Source organism: Aspergillus puulaauensis, chromosome 5 (assembly GCF_016861865.1).
Source record: "Aspergillus puulaauensis MK2 DNA, chromosome 5, nearly complete sequence".
In the NCBI taxonomy this organism is placed as follows: domain Eukaryota; kingdom Fungi; phylum Ascomycota; class Eurotiomycetes; order Eurotiales; family Aspergillaceae; genus Aspergillus; species Aspergillus puulaauensis.
Window position 1 is genome coordinate 267,775 of NC_054861.1, and position 15,906 is coordinate 283,680.

At 50.8% G+C, this 15,906-nt stretch overlaps 9 protein-coding genes across 9 annotated transcripts; 6 read left to right on the forward strand and 3 right to left on the reverse strand.

Moving 5' to 3' along the window:
- Positions 1-120: 120 nt before the first annotated feature.
- Positions 121-2,242, forward strand: APUU_50116S (uncharacterized protein; the record flags this gene model as incomplete). The annotated part of the gene is made up of 6 exons (XM_041705078.1): positions 121-225; positions 275-323; positions 369-892; positions 943-1,118; positions 1,168-1,366; positions 1,415-2,242. 6 exons carry the CDS (start codon positions 121-123, stop codon positions 2,240-2,242), a joined length of 1,881 nt encoding a protein of 626 aa, XP_041557599.1.
- Positions 2,243-2,363: 121 nt separating this feature from the next.
- Positions 2,364-4,224, reverse strand: APUU_50117A (uncharacterized protein; the record flags this gene model as incomplete). The annotated part of the gene is made up of 5 exons (XM_041705079.1): positions 2,364-2,421; positions 2,479-2,746; positions 2,804-2,893; positions 2,938-4,029; positions 4,086-4,224. 5 exons carry the CDS (start codon positions 4,222-4,224, stop codon positions 2,364-2,366), a joined length of 1,647 nt encoding a protein of 548 aa, XP_041557600.1.
- Positions 4,225-4,854: 630 nt separating this feature from the next.
- On the forward strand, positions 4,855-6,404 carry APUU_50118S (NAD(P)/FAD-dependent oxidoreductase; the record flags this gene model as incomplete). Its single annotated transcript, XM_041705080.1, has 3 exons — positions 4,855-5,035; positions 5,094-5,784; positions 5,840-6,404. 3 exons carry the CDS (start codon positions 4,855-4,857, stop codon positions 6,402-6,404), a joined length of 1,437 nt encoding a protein of 478 aa, XP_041557601.1.
- A 1,358-nt stretch (positions 6,405-7,762) lies between these two features.
- APUU_50119S (uncharacterized protein) lies at positions 7,763-8,296 on the forward strand (the record flags this gene model as incomplete). Its single annotated transcript, XM_041705081.1, has 1 exon — positions 7,763-8,296. One exon carries the CDS (start codon positions 7,763-7,765, stop codon positions 8,294-8,296), a length of 534 nt encoding a protein of 177 aa, XP_041557602.1.
- A 419-nt stretch (positions 8,297-8,715) lies between these two features.
- Positions 8,716-9,207, forward strand: APUU_50120S (uncharacterized protein; the record flags this gene model as incomplete). Its single annotated transcript, XM_041705082.1, has 1 exon — positions 8,716-9,207. One exon carries the CDS (start codon positions 8,716-8,718, stop codon positions 9,205-9,207), a length of 492 nt encoding a protein of 163 aa, XP_041557603.1.
- Positions 9,208-9,559: 352 nt separating this feature from the next.
- Positions 9,560-9,943, reverse strand: APUU_50121A (uncharacterized protein; the record flags this gene model as incomplete). Its single annotated transcript, XM_041705083.1, has 1 exon — positions 9,560-9,943. One exon carries the CDS (start codon positions 9,941-9,943, stop codon positions 9,560-9,562), a length of 384 nt encoding a protein of 127 aa, XP_041557604.1.
- Positions 9,944-9,980: 37 nt separating this feature from the next.
- Positions 9,981-10,951, reverse strand: APUU_50122A (zinc finger MYND domain-containing protein; the record flags this gene model as incomplete). Its single annotated transcript, XM_041705084.1, has 2 exons — positions 9,981-10,779; positions 10,833-10,951. The coding sequence occupies 2 exons, from the start codon at positions 10,949-10,951 to the stop codon at positions 9,981-9,983; spliced, it is 918 nt and encodes a 305-aa protein (XP_041557605.1).
- Positions 10,952-11,821: 870 nt separating this feature from the next.
- APUU_50123S (asparagine synthetase B family protein) lies at positions 11,822-14,094 on the forward strand (the record flags this gene model as incomplete). The annotated part of the gene is made up of 6 exons (XM_041705086.1): positions 11,822-11,972; positions 12,021-12,478; positions 12,537-12,620; positions 12,666-12,927; positions 12,979-13,170; positions 13,226-14,094. 6 exons carry the CDS (start codon positions 11,822-11,824, stop codon positions 14,092-14,094), a joined length of 2,016 nt encoding a protein of 671 aa, XP_041557606.1.
- Positions 14,095-14,512: 418 nt separating this feature from the next.
- APUU_50124S (uncharacterized protein) lies at positions 14,513-15,379 on the forward strand (the record flags this gene model as incomplete). Its single annotated transcript, XM_041705087.1, has 5 exons — positions 14,513-14,816; positions 14,868-14,927; positions 14,973-15,050; positions 15,097-15,174; positions 15,219-15,379. The coding sequence occupies 5 exons, from the start codon at positions 14,513-14,515 to the stop codon at positions 15,377-15,379; spliced, it is 681 nt and encodes a 226-aa protein (XP_041557607.1).
- Positions 15,380-15,906: the final 527 nt, after the last annotated feature.

A 15,906-nucleotide genomic window follows, 5' to 3' on the forward strand; every position in this document is an offset into this window, starting at 1 on the left:
CAACGGTGATTGGAGGATTGATATCTCCCTGGTCACATGGGAACTAAATCCATTATAAACGTGGTTTCTCCAACTAGAAAGGCTATTTCTCCATCCCTTATACCCCATTTATTCGTCCAAATGCCTGATCCTCACAGTCGCCCAGCGAAAGGGGCCTCCCGTCGCCTGCGCACTGGGAGCAGGACTACCGTGGCCTGCGTCAGCTGCAAGGAGAGGAAGCTGAGGGTACCATTCTTCGCCAGATTCCAGGCCGTATAGCTAACCTTGGATACAGTGTGATGACCAAGCCCCCGCATGCACAAATTGCCAGAGAAATAAGCTCGGTAGGCTCTGACAGCAATGATGCACATTTTTAGTAACAAGAACAGCCTGCCTCGTTGAGGACCCCGCAACTAAACGGCTCCAGCCACGAAACTATACAGCGCTCCTGGAACATCGCGTCAAGCTTCTCGAATCTGCAGTACGGCAGCTTCAACCCGGCGTTGCTCAGTCCAGAGCCCGCGCTGCAGAAGGCGATGGCCATGAAGTCTCGGACCTCTGTTCAATTATGGGAGTGCTGAGTTTGAATGCTGCTGGTGCTGAGCCACGGTTCTTAGGTTCATCATCGGCCTTTGCGTTTACGCGATTCATCAGTCCGTCGATTCGGCAATTGATCCCGTCAATAGCTCCTGATCTCACAGGGAATCGAGATCAGACAGTAGCACCGGAGCCATGTCTGCTACCAGAATACAGCACGGCTGTCAGATTGAGCAACGCGTATTTCCAGAATATCCACCCGCAGTATCCTTTCCTAGACGAGGCGACTTTTAGGATTTGGGAGGCAGCGCTGAAAGACCCCGTCACTGCGATGTCAATTTATTATAAACCAGGCCCGCTATTCTTCTTGAATATGGTACGTGCCACATTCTTTGAAGGGTAGACAGTAATGTAAATATTGGACAGGTATATGCTATTGGTGCTCTGTTACTTCCGAGTCCGGGTTGCTCCCCAGAACAACTGTACGCCTCTGCGCTACTCTATATTGATGATATATTATGCCACGACAACATCGAGTCTATACAGGTCCTTCTTTGCTGCGCTGCCTATTCCCTAAGGTCGTCGCAGGGCACATCCCATTGGTAGGACCAAATAACTCCACGTATGTAGCCGCTGACGACAAGTATACAGGAAGCTCGCAGGGCAGGCTCTACGCCAATGTGTCAACCTCGGTTACCATCGCAGCTCAAAGCATCTCCTAACAAACATATCCCCAAAGGAGCAAGAACTGCAGAAACAGGTCTTTTGGAGTGCATACCAAATGGAGTGTGCGGCCGCCGTCATGTTAGGGCGGCCTTTGAGCTTGCGATTTGAGGATATCGATGCAGAGGTATGCTGTGGTATATATTAACATATGCCTGCAAGTAACCGATTATAGTTCCCAAAGGAAGATGGCGATCCAGAATGTGAACCGAAGTCACCACCTACCAGTACGGTCAAGCAGCCTACGATGATGACCTATGCCAACCACGCATTCCGTATCCGGTCCCTACAAGGCTGCACCCAAACCCAGGTCTATTCCGATACCACGCTCCAAGACCCCAAAATTCGGCAATCCCGCATCAATAAACTATCTACCATGCTCGACGACTGGAAATCCTCCCTCCCCCCTCCCCGTTCTCCTCCTGATACCGGCGCGCTGTCCTTCTTCACAACCCCAGACTGGTACCAGGCCGCCTACAACCACGCGATCCTCCATTTACACCGAGTCCAGCTGACGAATAAAAAAGAGCCCGCAAGTGACGCAGTGGTCATGAAATGCCTCCACGCAGCAAAGGAGGTCTGCCACAGCTTCCGGCGCCAATTCGTCGGCGGCCCAACCACGTACACCTGGAGTGCATTGCACGAGTTATTCATAGCAGGGCTTACCTATCTGTACTGCCTCTGGACATCCGCCGTTGCGCGTACAGCTTCTAGGCTTGATCAGGTCAGTAATACCTGTACGGACTGTACGATGGTGCTGGTGGTGTTTGCGGAGCGCTGGCGTGATGCTGCACCTTATCGCGATATCTTCCAGGCGTTGGCGAGTAGGACTATTACGATGATTGCGGATTCACCGAATTACAGCAGTGATGGGATTATATCAGTTACTGAGGATGATCCAGGGGATGTAAGCCAGTGGATGGTTGATATTGCGGACACGGGTGTTTCTCTAGGAGCTGGTCAGTTATTGAGTGAGTTCGTGGATGGCCTTTCGCCTCGGTAGTTGGATTTTGTAGGAACTTGGGATTATGATGTTATAGCTATCGAACAGGACTTGACTTTGCAATTATTTACATCCAATAAACAAACTCCCTTTGTTTAGGTCTACTCCTTTCATCCACCGACTACTTCAGATTGTCTCCGTCGCTCGACCGTCGCTTCCACTCTGAACTGCCGTGATCCCTGCATCAAAAGTCAGCATCCAGCTCGAATATTACAGTGTATATAGACCGAACTTACCCCTCCTGGTCATGACGCTCAAGATCCGTCCCTTCAAGTAAAATGCGGTTCTGATTACGCTTCCTGGTGTACTTATACGCATTAAACCACGATCCCTCAAACAGCGCATCCAGTTCCTCGACACTAAGTCCCGAAGTTTCAGGGACCATGAAGAACACATAGATAATCGCAATAAGGCAGCACGCGGCGAAAAATAGGAAAGCGCCCCAGTTATTTGTGGCTGTGAGGAGGGATGGGAGTGCGAAGTTCATGGCGAAGAAGAACAGCCCTATCCAGTTTTAGAATTGGTCAGAGACAAATACTGCAGGAAGGTCGCAGTACTTACAGTGGAAGCTTTGACTAATGGCGCCGCCAAATGATCGGATGCGATTCGGCCAGAGTTCTCCCCCAAATACGTATGGGAGGACGAAGAGTCCTGGACAGGTCAGTTGCTGTATCGGGTTGTATCAGGATTCTTACCAATTGCATATCCGAGTGCGTGGACGAATAACATTCCAATGGCCGCCTCGGACATGGTCATATTGACATTCCCTGCCTGTTCATACTTAAGATATACAGCCAGATATATATCCGAGACCATCTGCAAGAAGGCGCCTAGGAACAACGATCCCCGTCTCCCCAGCGCATCGATAAGGAGCAACGAGGCAATCAGGGTAAAGAAAACCTTCGACGTGCTATACATGCCACTCATGAAGAGACTATGGGTCGTTCCTCCCGCCTCACCAAGGAGATTCAGAATCGGGATGAAATAAGACGTAATCGAATTCGCGCCGGATATCTGGGCCAGAGCATACGAGATAAGCGTCTGCTGTACGCGCCGCAGGTTCGAGCGAACAGTGAAGGTCTCTTTGAAGTTACCGAGTAGTCTCGAAGTACCGGCGTCGTAATGTGTAGTTTCTCGTTCAATTGCGTTCTTGATCTCCTCTAGCTCCGAAGTGACTCGGGGGTGGTCGGCTGGGAGTCCACGTAACAGAACTAATGTTTCTATCGCCTCGTCGTGGCGGCCAACTAGCCATAGCCAGCGAGGCGATTCACACAGGAGGAAGCTTGCGCCGATAAGCAGGGCAAAGAACACGCATGGCGAGAACCATACAACCTGGTACTGCAGCCGGCTGGTTGGGATGTGGACGTATGCTCCTAATACCGTGAAGATGGATACCACGCCGGATATACACATCAGGACACTGAACCAGACCGCCAGTAGGCCTCGGATTTCAGTAGGGGCAATCTCAACGATAGACATAGTGCCGACGACGGTTAATGGGCCGATCCCTAATCCACAGATAACTCTGGCTACCCATAGGCCTCCTAAGGTAGGGGTGAAGCACATCACCAGCTGTCCGATGATCCAGATGGCCGTGTATAACCGCCACGACCACAGCCGTCCGATACGATCGTTGATAAAAAGGGACAATAGAGCGCCAACGCCAGCACCGGCGAAGGGGATCGAAACGAAATACCGCAGTTCGCCAGCGTTACTATTCCCGAAGCCGAAGTGGTCCTGGAAGCCGGGCAGGATGGGAATGGTGCCGGATGAGCCTTGATCCCAAGCTGGATTGAGGAGGATTTAGCTACGGTCAGGGAACACTGCTTGGGAGGAGACTTACTCAAGGGCATCGATGCGGTGGCGTAGCACAGCGTTGAGAGGAGCAAGTGTCTGTTCCATACTAACTGCCTGGGGGCTGCGCGCACTTTCTTAATGTATGTCGCAAGGGTTGACTCGGTGAACAGATTCTTTAATGCCATGTTCAATGATAGACAAAACAGCTATATTCAGCTCCATGGTGGTATTTAAATATTCATCCGCCTCGTAGGTCATTATCACAAATACTCCAGGGCTCTCCGCAAGACCGAACACTCATATCAACGACTATTAGCCTTCATGTGAGTGGCCCTTTGTGGCCAGGGCTATCTCGGAATAATACGAAGTACTCGCCCTATTGGACTGTATGCTTGGAGAAGCACCGAGAGATAACGCTAACCCCGCAAAACAGCGCTCGGCGTGACGGGAAATCAAGTGCTATCTCTTGCTTTAAAGGTGGAGACGCTGCTTATCATTACTATTTCGTAGTATTTCTGAGCGGGGGCACTGCGTTGTGAAGTTAAACAGGTAGCCCTTGGCGAATGTGTACAGCCTTCTTCTTGACTACCGAATATCAGCCTGATTGCTCTCCAACTCCGGAAGAATGCGAAGAGTCAATAGAATACGCCCTCGAGCTGGCGTCTGGATCCATAACGGAACGCAGGGACGGTATCTTCCGAATTGCCATGTCTACCGTTAACTGGCACACTGGCCTGAAGTTAAATAAGCCATACCACTTCCATTGTTAGGGGACTTACTACAGGTTGTTTTAATATTATAGCATACTACGCAAAATGACATCCCGCATTAGCAGCAAGTCGTCGCCGATTGTCATCGTCGGCGCGGGCGTCTTTGGGCTAAGCACAGCCATCCATCTTGCTCAACGCGGCTATACAAATGTCAAAGTCTTAGACAAGCAGACGTACCATGAGACGGAGTATTCTTATGATAAAGGGTGTGACGCTGCATCCGCTGGTATATGATTCCTCCCGGTCATCAACGGTCTTAGCAGGCATAAGGCTAACAGTCGCAGACATCAACAAAATAATCCGAATGGCGTACGGGTCTCAGATGGAATATCAGACCCTCGCACTGGATGCACTCTCTCGGTGGAAAGAGTGGAACGAGGAGATTAAAACTGGAAGCACCCGACCTCCAGGATTTACAGCCGACGACGCTCTGTTCATCAACAATGGGAATCTCACCATGTTCTCCGATAGTTCCCTGCCCGAATTTGAGACGAGAACCATGGAGAATATGGCCAAGGCTGGACTGGAAAGGTCCCAGATCGTCCTGACCAAGCCAATCGATGTAGATAGGGCAAAGACAAACGGCTTCGGTTTCGCTGTTGATCCATTTAAGCGAAAAGACAACTACGGGATACTTGATATCCAAGGCGGGTTTGTGTACGCCGACAAGGCCTGTCGCTTTGCTCTCCACAAGGCAGAGGCACTGGGAGTCCAATTCATATCTGGGCCTAAACGAGGTCTGTTCTCGGGTTTCGTCCGCGATGGCGAATCTCATATCAAGGGTGTCAGAACGGCAGATGGCACATCGCATTCTGCGGAACTGACAATCATGGCTTGTGGAGGATGGACCCCATCCCTTGTCACTCAACTTGATCATCTCTGCGAAACCACGGCTGGAAGTGTCTGCATATTCCAACTGCCCCCGGGGTCGGCCTTGTGGGACCGCTTTGCACCGGAGAACTTTCCTACTTGGACGTAAGAGCCTCGTCCGGACAGCGAGTTGAATATGAACTCATACGCTTTATTCTAGGTACGATATTCGTCACGGAGCCAGCGGCGGCCTCTACGGATTCGCCCGGGACACCAACGGAGCAGTGAAGATAGGGTACCGGGGAACCAAATTCACGAACCCCCAGACGCAAGCAGACGGTGTCTCCCGAAGTATTCCCACCACACGGTGGACAGCAGAATCGACTCGGCAGATGCCGCTCTTAGCAGCGCGCACGATTCGAAGCTTCGTTGAAAAGCATATGCCGGAGCTTCTCAGTTGTGAAACCAAGAACCGCCTGTGCTGGTACACCGATTCATTCGATAATCACTTTGTTGTTGACTTTGTCCCTGATGTCGATGGGTTGATGGTTGCGACGGGAGGTAGTGGCCATGGATTCAAGTTCCTGCCGAATCTTGGAAGCCACGTCGTTGACAGGATCGAGGGAAGGCCGAGCGATTATTTGCATCTTTGGAGGTGGAGGAGCCTTGGGCCTGATCAAAGACCGTATAACAGTATCATGGAGGGTGAAAGTAGTGCAAGGTCATTGAAGCATCAGGATCTAACGGCAGATGATTGTCTGATCAAACAGCAGGCTCGCATTTAGGTCATAGATTTCAAACAGCTAACCTAAGATTTATATTCTTTTATTCGTCCATGGACAGTATTGCGTTGCTCGATCCATCTTCACTTACCCACATATGCGTTTTCCTCCTTCGGGACGAAACATTCAAAGGGGTGTCGGTGAGACAGTGGCTTGATGAGGGGTTATGATGAGTGTGCCCGGAAATAGAGGTCTTGTAACCACTGCAAATCCTTCACTGTAGTTTCATCAACTGTACAAATGCGTCCGCTGCCTAATGCCAAGATAACTCGCCGCAAATATGCCATGGGGGTGCCATGCCATTGTTTAGTTTTCAATAATCCGACATCTTCCAGGGAGACCCTCCAACCTAGCAAGTACGGCCTCAACAATATTGGCCGGTAAAGGCCTGCAGTTGAACCTTCCGGTAGCCGCTGTTGGCGGATAAGATGGTCAACATACATAGTTTTTGTAGGTACTTCGCGTCGAATAATATTCCCGTCCCTTTCGGCGATTACTCTAATCTCCCGGTCTTCCAACTCGAACTCAATGAAAAACGGGATATCAACAGGCAGGAATATGAAGCCCGGATCTTCAGACCGATCAAACTCAATGTGGCAGGTTGGACACAACGGTATCCCATTGTCGGCGATGTCAAGGCGAAGTTGAGCAAAGACATGTCAGACCATAGGGGAATCTGCCTGACTGTTAGATTAATCACATCATAGCAATGGGGCATAATACTACGGACCTGGGTGTCCTCCTTTCGAATTACATCGGCAATTTGCGGGAACAGGGTTTCGCAAGCCGAACAAGCGTTGCCTGAGAACCGTTTTACGTCCATGGTCGCGGCCGAAAAGGAATCAGACCTGAGCTGAAAGCTAGAAGTATCCGACATAGCGAGTACTCGTGTTCTATTCCTGAAAATAGATGGCTGATTGTCCTCGTTGGTAGAATTCAAAGTCGACTGGCCCCTCTCCGACGGGGTGATTGAAGTCACCTACATCGAGAGTGGCTGAGAAGATCAGGATGATGTAGCGTTCTTTCCTTACATGGTAGGCAGCAGCGGGAAAGATCAGGGGATGTAGCGTTCCTTCCCTTCCAAGGTAGGTAAGAGCAGAGAAAAAGATGTTGCTCGGATGTGTTGCTACCATCCTACATGACTAGTCACTTGCCTTGCTTACCTATACACCAGTGAAAACTGAGCAAGTGTAGAACAATATTATTCACTAAGTAGGCCACCAAAGGGCTCACTTCTGTATTGTTTATGCAATTCACCTGTGGATTTGCCGAGGCTGTCGTATTTAAAGAGTACAGCCTCACAATAGGAGCATCCACCTCACTGTCTGAGAAACTATATTTCGTCCCTCTTATACATCAAAATGCCGTTCATTACCATCCTACCGGCACCCCCTGTACCTACCGCGCTCGATGACGGCAAATCCCTGTGGTTGTACGTCATGATACACATGAACGAACACGACGACCAAAAGTTCGGCTGGACGGTCGTAACTATGCCTTCCAGCCCGAAGCCACACACCATTGCCACCTTCTACTACATCCGCCGAGACGAGCACGGCTGCACCCTATTCGATCCCGCCAGAGAGGCCCTGAACCGGTATACGCAGCAAGTGCGCGATTGCAGGAGCTGCATCAAGATCGGGTGGTTTCCTCCGGATTGTACACCCGATGTAGGTAGGATTCTGAAAAATGCATTCAAACCGGGAGGAGGGCGTTGGGTGCATGTTATAAGGGACTTGGTGGATGCGTCTTTGATAACTGCTGAAGAGGGTGAGGAAATCAAGAAACACTTATGGGGGCCGGGGTCAACATATATAGGAGTGCCCTTGGACCTCCTCGATGAAAAGCAGACTGCTTGGGAGACTCTTCGTCTTGCTGCTTCCGTCGATCCATGAAAAGGTTGTCGCTTCAACCTCGCTAGGAACGAAAATACGTTGGAATGACAACTTCTTTGCCTGCTGATATCTCAGAAAGCCTAAAGCTCCAGAGTGCCTCTCTAGTCTACTACGGCAAAACAGTAGAATGGGTCTACTATTATACTCAATCATGCCTGTTTTGCAAAGAAAAGTACTATACTCCTTGTTTAGTTTATGCGTTGTATCCTTTCATATTAATTCGTTGACTGCTCAAGGCCTTTGTCAGTAGTTCACAATCACAAATCCCCATTGTATGATAATACCCTGCGCATAACAAAGGTATACAATATCATATAAACAGCTCCAATACCCACACAACCCCAGCAATCTTCCCGCACCAACCCCAAGCGGATCTCACTTTACAGCCCTTCGTAAATCAGCCCAATTTACCCACAAAGATGCCCCCCAAAACCCGCTCCGCGAAGATACCATGGTACCAGCTCAGCATCGTGGTAACAAAGCGGCGCGCAGGAGATCCGCATTCCTGGATCCTAATCCTCGGCGAAGAAGGGAGTACATTGAATTTTCGATTCTGGCACATCACCAGTACCGGTAGCCCCGACGGCTATAGCGTCAGGTACACAGAAGCACCCATGGACGCGTGTTTCATCACGCGCTTTTTCGGCGCCGTCCATGCTGTGTGTCGTGTGCCTGCGACGGGCATTAACCAGTTCTGTATTGCGGTTGATAGGGCGACTGAGCAATATAGCTGTCGCTGGGTTACGGCGTTGCTGATGGATTTGTTTGAGTGGCAGTGGGTTTCGAAGGTGAAGGCTGAGAGGTTGCAGAGGGAGATTGTACCTGGGCCGTTGGAGCCTGGGGATGGGGAGGGAAATGTACAAGCGAGTTATGATAGTTATGCTAGTGTGGAATGGGAGGATTGTTTGTAACATGTCTCTGTTCTACCTAGGGAAGGGGCTGTCTATACAGATTTTGCAGGGGTATGTCTACATTAATTTTAGGTCATTTTGACGAATGCTCAATTTCATTGAATTTTAATTCAGCTACTACGCTTGTTTGGAAGCCTATCATAGTATGAGTAGTATGTAGCTTGTGCACGACAATGTGTCCACTGGTAAATGGATATTGTCCATACACGTCCCACTGTACTTGCAGCGCGCATGGAATTGCTGAATAACGTCGGATGGTTGCCAGAAACGTGAGTATAAAGACACCCTAAATGCGGTTCCTGGTGGCATGACCAGACAAAACGAAGGCTCAATCGGTCTCAATATCTAAGCCCTACCACACCATGTCCCAATGCTTCTCCATATTCTCCCAAGTAATCCACTTCAGAGCCTTCTGCTTAGCACCGACAATATGTACGTCTTCGTCGTTGTCCTCAGCTTCAGACTCCACCTCGCTCTTCTCCTGCGCTACCCCTTTGAACATAGGCTGCAACTTGAATCTGGCAAAATGACACATCATCTCCAAGTCCCGCACATCGAGATTCTCTCCATCATCTCGGGCGACAAAAACATTCCCGATGTTAAAGCGCCAGCGCAAATGCGGCATGCCCCAATCATTACGCTCGGGGTTAAGCATTAGCATAAGCATGGAAGCATTGGGATTGGTCACATCTTGAACGAACTCCCGGATGGCACATTTCCGTAGGCGCAGAGGCATGCCGAGAACTTTGGAAATTGGGGATATAACTCCGTTGTCACCGAAGGCACAGCCAACAGCATTGATATCCCGCGGATTCGAAACTGGCCCCTGCTTTATTCTGAGATTCTCCATAGCACCGTATCTTGACGCCGTGAAGGGGTGCCGCTGGTCCAGTGGTAGGTGCGGTTACGATACGGGAGACCTGGCGCGGAGCGACGTAGTTCATGAGGTAGTCGACGATATGTCTAAAGTCCGACAGGGCGATATTCTCGTAGAGCTTACCGGGATGCTCGCGCACAGCAACCACGGGACCGCGGAGTGGACTCTCTCCGACGCCGGACGGGGAAAGGCTGGTGAGGATACTTTCATTTAGACAGGGGTTGCCACTTGCACGGTACACTATCGTGATACAATAGCCAGCGCGCTCCGAGCTGCGACGTTCGAAACCTCTCTCAAATGTCCGAGATCGCATCGGATTTTGTTCAATCCTCAGGCGTTTGGTCTTGCACTCGTCATGGCCGAGGTAGGGGTTTGTGAGGAGCTTTGTCCAGACCGTACCATCGAAGTTGTCAACACCAGACTCGTATTTCAGCCAAGTGAGTTGTGGCCTGCGTGCAGTCTCGGGGAAGAATATTGCTCGGACATGCTCTGGAGATGGGCGCGGGGGAAGAGAGGAAATCTGTTGGCAGAGCAATTTGTGCGTGGAGAAGTCTTCTTCTAAACACTCGATGGAGCAGTACCAAGTGCTTCGACACCAAAGACATAGACGAGCGGAGCTCGCATTGCATATGACACAGCAATCTTCGTCTTGTCGGTAGTCCAACGTGTCGGTAGGAGGAGAAGGGTCGTCGGTGCTTTGTAGGTGGTCAGTAAACGGATGTTTGGCAAGGCCGCTTCGAATGTTTACCTGGATGCGTTTTCACTTGGAGTGTGCACTTCAGACTTTCCTAGGTCGGGGTTCTGGATTTCTCGCTTTGCAGGGGCTGAAAGTCCAGATTTCTGATTGCGACGTCTCGCCATATCCATTGTCGATATATCTCAGCGTTCCGTTTTGAAGGAAGTTGCAGGATTGAAGAGACGGGGGTGTTGGTGTTGGAAGGAAGGAAGGGAGGTGTTGTGTTTGGGAGATGAGATGGCCCACTTTGAGAGTGGAAAGTGAGAGAAAAATACCTGAGTTTTTTTATTCTCTTCATCACCAAATAGACTCATGCACTGTGACTAGAGGCATTGTTGCTGCTGTTGATTCAGTAACACATTGGTCAGTTCTTGGTGCCTGAGGCTATGGTGCAAAAAAAACCCACACTGCTTGGTACAAACCAGCCGTTTCTCTATAGTTTTCCAGTTTTCTAGAATGGAGAGCTTCCAACAAGGCGAGCATTACCCCGTGCATACACCCAGTGGGCTACATCATTGGTCCCAGTTCCACATGGTGGGCTGTATGTGAGTAGAAACAGAACTCATAAGTCTCAGCAATGAAATGCAGTTGAAGGGCATAGACCTTAGCCAGGCAAGTCATAGCGTCACCTGGAAATTAAGCGTCACTTCACCATGGGAACTCATGCAAGCTCTCGAGGCCAACTCCTCGGCTCCAATTTCAAGCGGGGCTGAGATCATCTTCAGCTTGTCCAACCTGCGTGATCGTCAAACTGTCACATCGTCAGCCAACCTTGCAGGAAATATTACGATCCAGCGAATTACCACTCCCAGGCGCATGCACGGACAGAGCCAAGTCTTCAGGCCGTTGATTCGACGCCCGAGGGTGGACGAACTTGAATCGGTTCCCCTCTTGCAGGTCGCGTATTCGGACGGAGCGGGGGTACGCAGAGGGACACATATAAGCAGGCCCAGCCAACACAAATCTTACCTTCCAAACGCAATTTTACTATAACACTTAAAATGTGCGGAATAACAGCTTTCCTAACCCTTGGCCAGAATCCTGCTCCCGACAGAGCAAACACCGAAGACGAAATCCACCAGAGCCTCGACATCGTGAAACACCGTGGGCCAGACGCATCCGGGAAATGGATTAGCGACGATAACCGCGTTGGTAAGTTGATTTTCCTAATACGCTTCATTCGGATATTAACAAAGTCAGGCCTCGGACACGTCCGGTTGTCCATCGTGGACCTGCGCCCAGAAGCAAACCAGCCCTTCCACGACCCCGAGGATGATGTATACGCAGTCGTAAATGGCGAGCTATACGACCACGAGCGATACAGGGCGGATCTCAGCGCCGAATATAACTTCCGCAGCAACAGCGACTGCGAAATTGTGCTTGCGCTGTATAAACGCTACGGGGTTAGCTTTCTAAGTCACCTGCGTGGGGAATTCGCGATTGTGCTCTGGGATGCGAAACGGGAGGTCTTTCTGGCGACGAGGGATCGGTATGGTGTTAAGAGTCTTTATTATACCGTTGTTGGGGGTAGATTTCTTGTTGCGACGGAGATGAAGCAGTTTCTGGCGTATGGATGGCAGCCGGAGTGGGATGTTAGGGCTCTGGTTGAGGTTGGGTGGGCGTTTGATGATAAGACTGTGTTTAGGGGCGTGAAGAAGGTCTCTCTTCTTTCTAACCCAGTATTAACGAGGAACGGTAGTTGCTAACGTGCTCCAGATCCAACCGGGCCAGTATATCCTGAGCCGGAACTATGGCGATATCAAGAGAGAAAAGTACTGGGACCTGCAATACCCCGACAAGGTGAGTCAGGTGAATCCATATCTTGTCAAATGCTTACAGATACAGTCTACAAAAGAAACCCGAACAGAAGAAGAAATGATCGAAGGGGTCCGGCAACGCCTACTCGATGCAATTCGAGTCCGCCTCCGCGCAGACGTCCCAGTCGGAATCTATCTCAGCGGTGGAATCGACTCGTCCGCAATCGCAGGGATGATCGTGCACCTCGTGAAAGAGGGCGCGAAGCTAGGAGACAGCTTGAGCCAGGATCTCTCGCGGATCCAGTGCTTCACGGTGCAGTTTGACAAAGACAGCGGGGCTGATGAGTCTGGTGAGTCCGGCTAACCTCCCTACAAGTTGGATATAATTGCTAATAGCGCAGATATCGCCCAACGGACGGCCGAATTCCTCGGGGTGAAATTCAACCCTGTCCATGTCACGGAGGAGATTATTGCCAAGCGATTCGAAGACACCATCTGGTACAGCGAAGCCTTCATGGCAGACACCAATGGGGTGGGCAAATTGGCGATGGCTGAAGTCGCGCACGATGCCGGGTTCAAAGTTGTTATTACCGGTAGGCTCTTCCTGCTATATTATAGCAGCCAGCTAAGTAACCTTGCGATATATAGGGGAAGGGTCCGACGAACACTTCGCCGGCTACAGCTTCTTCCAACGCGAGTACATGCAGGAACCAGATCAATCCTGGATCACCCAGGGCTACACCCCCGAGAAGTACGCACTCGCCGCCGAGAAAGAAAGCAAGATCCAATTCTACGGGGTAAACATCCCCATCTCTCCGATCCTCCCCTCGACACTGCGCACACTCAACAACACCAAAGTCGCCAGCGTCACTAGCCGCACTATAGCCTTGCGGTTCGCAGACTGGGCAGCAGACAATGAGAAGCTTAAACGGAACGACACCCCTACCGTCTTTGTCGAGTCTCTCGACGGACAGACGCGCGAGAACATGATGCGCAAATGGCACCCGCTTCATACATCCGAGTACACCTGGACGAGGACCGCGTTCACGAATATCCTCCTACGGTATCTAGGCGATAACATCGACATGGCATACCAGGTTGAGTCCCGCCCCGCGTTTCTAGACCATAATCTAACAGAGTACGTGAACGGCCTCCCTCCATCCCTGAAACTCAAATACGACTACGACACTGGGAAGTTCACCGAGAAGTATATCCTGCGCGAAGCCGTGAAACCATTCGTTACGGAGGAGATCTACAAGCGCACAAAGCAACCGTATTTGGGGCCGTTGCGGTTCCCTGCCGACGGACCGCTGCATAGGAAGCTGGCTGGGTTGGTGACGAGGGAGAATGTTGAGGCGTTGGGGTTTGTGGATTGGGAGCAGACGAAGGGTCTTGTGCCGAAGGCGTTTGAGGAAGGGGATCATATGGCGTTTAGGGCTTCGATTTCGATTGCCCAGTTTGTTGTTATTTCGAAGAGATTTGGTGTTAAGACTGCGCTGCCTGAGATGTGGTCTTAGGGTTGGATATTTGTAGGAGCTATATGGGACTCGGATAGCCGGATGAGTGATATTGATGCGACTGATACTTTTCACTTACGATAAACATGCTATTATTTTATTTATTTCTCCCTGAACGCGTCCGGGGTCCCCCTAATCAAGCAAGCTTCTACATGAAACGCCCGGGGCATCAGACAAGCACAAGGAGAAACTCCACCAACAGTTCCGCCAACTGCCCTTGCTAAATCAGCCCAGTGTCAAGCTCCGACAGACCCACTGAGACAGTTCCAGCCGTTTCATTTAGTCTCAACGTCTAACACTGGCAGCTTCTGCAGGTGTCCCGCCGGGCAGGAGGGTATAAATCGCCCGGTCCCTCTGGTCTTGAACTGCTAGCTTCAGCTTTACCAGGAAAAAAGCCTATCACAAAAGGCAATTCACCATGCACTCTCTCTCCCCGGTAGCAATCGCGCTGTTCGCGATCCTCAAGACCGCCGCCGCCCAAGACAACATCGGGTTCGGGCCTGCCTTCTCCCTGGGACCGACCAACTCATGGATCCGCGAGGCGAACACCACCCTCGTCCTCCCCGAGACTCCCGGCCTCAAGGACCGTCTTGCCCTGTGGCCTGGTATGGGAACTAGCGGGGGAGATCTGATCCAGGCTTTGGCTGTCTCGTTTGAGGACCCCAATGCGAACTGCGGCGCGAGCGAGGGACAGTGGTGTACTTGGGCTAGTACCCTGCAGGGTATGCACCGAATAGTTATTTCTTAGGCGGCCGACAGGCTAATCAATCCAGGCGAGCAACTCGGTGGCGACCAGGTTCCTGCGAACGCGGGTGATGAGCTTACCATGAGCTGTAAGTGCGTGCCCTTGGGCAATGACTATATACTGACAATGCTAGACGTCTACAACGAGGGTACCGATGAGTACGACCAGTCCGTCGCAATTAACGGCGAGGTTGTGTCTACCCTGTCGACGAGTGAGTTATCCGATCGATTTCGAGATGCATAACTAATAGTGTACAGGCTCCGGAAAGGCTGAGGGTTGGGGCACGGCGGTTGAGTGTCAAGACGACGCCTGCAAGATCACCGTCGCTGCGCACAGTAAGTCTTATATTGAACATGCGGACAACTACTAAGTGAATCAGAATACACATCGACCACGATTCTTCTCGACGCCGAAGACAACTCCTTCGGCGACACGCTCGGTCTCAACGAAGCGACGTCCAGCGGTCTGACGACGTCCGACAACGGCAAGACCTGGACGGTGGATACCATCAACATCAATGAGCACACGTATGATCTGTAGGAGATGAATGCGGGCTATTAGTGGGGGATGCTACAGTGTATATTATATGCTTTGCCTCTCTGAGTATTGGTAGCGAATGGCATCAGCCAATTAAAGCGTGCTGGCAGCGCTAGACTGAGAGTCTGTTGGATATTATGTAGGCCGAGTATGGTACTCGAGTCCGTGCGTTCCAGGAATGCTCAGAAAGAGGCTCACACGGCCATTCATTATATCGCCATGGGAAGCCAGTTCTCGCGATGCGGATGGAATGAACTCCGCCACTGTCAGTGAACTTACTTACCGTATTCGATCATTAGCTGGGCCAAGATCGAAGGTCATGATAGTAAAGTTCTCTAGGCTGAAGTAGAACGCCCGAGGAACTCCGTGAATTTGAGAACAAAGAAAACTCGCTGCATCCTGTTGGTAGCTAAACCTCCGGTCTGATTCATGCAGCGATCAGCCCAAGTCCTTCCCGATATCGTTGGATCAAGTGAATGAGACGCAGTTCTTTCCTTCTTCTTCACAAGCCAGCTCACTCAACGATGTAA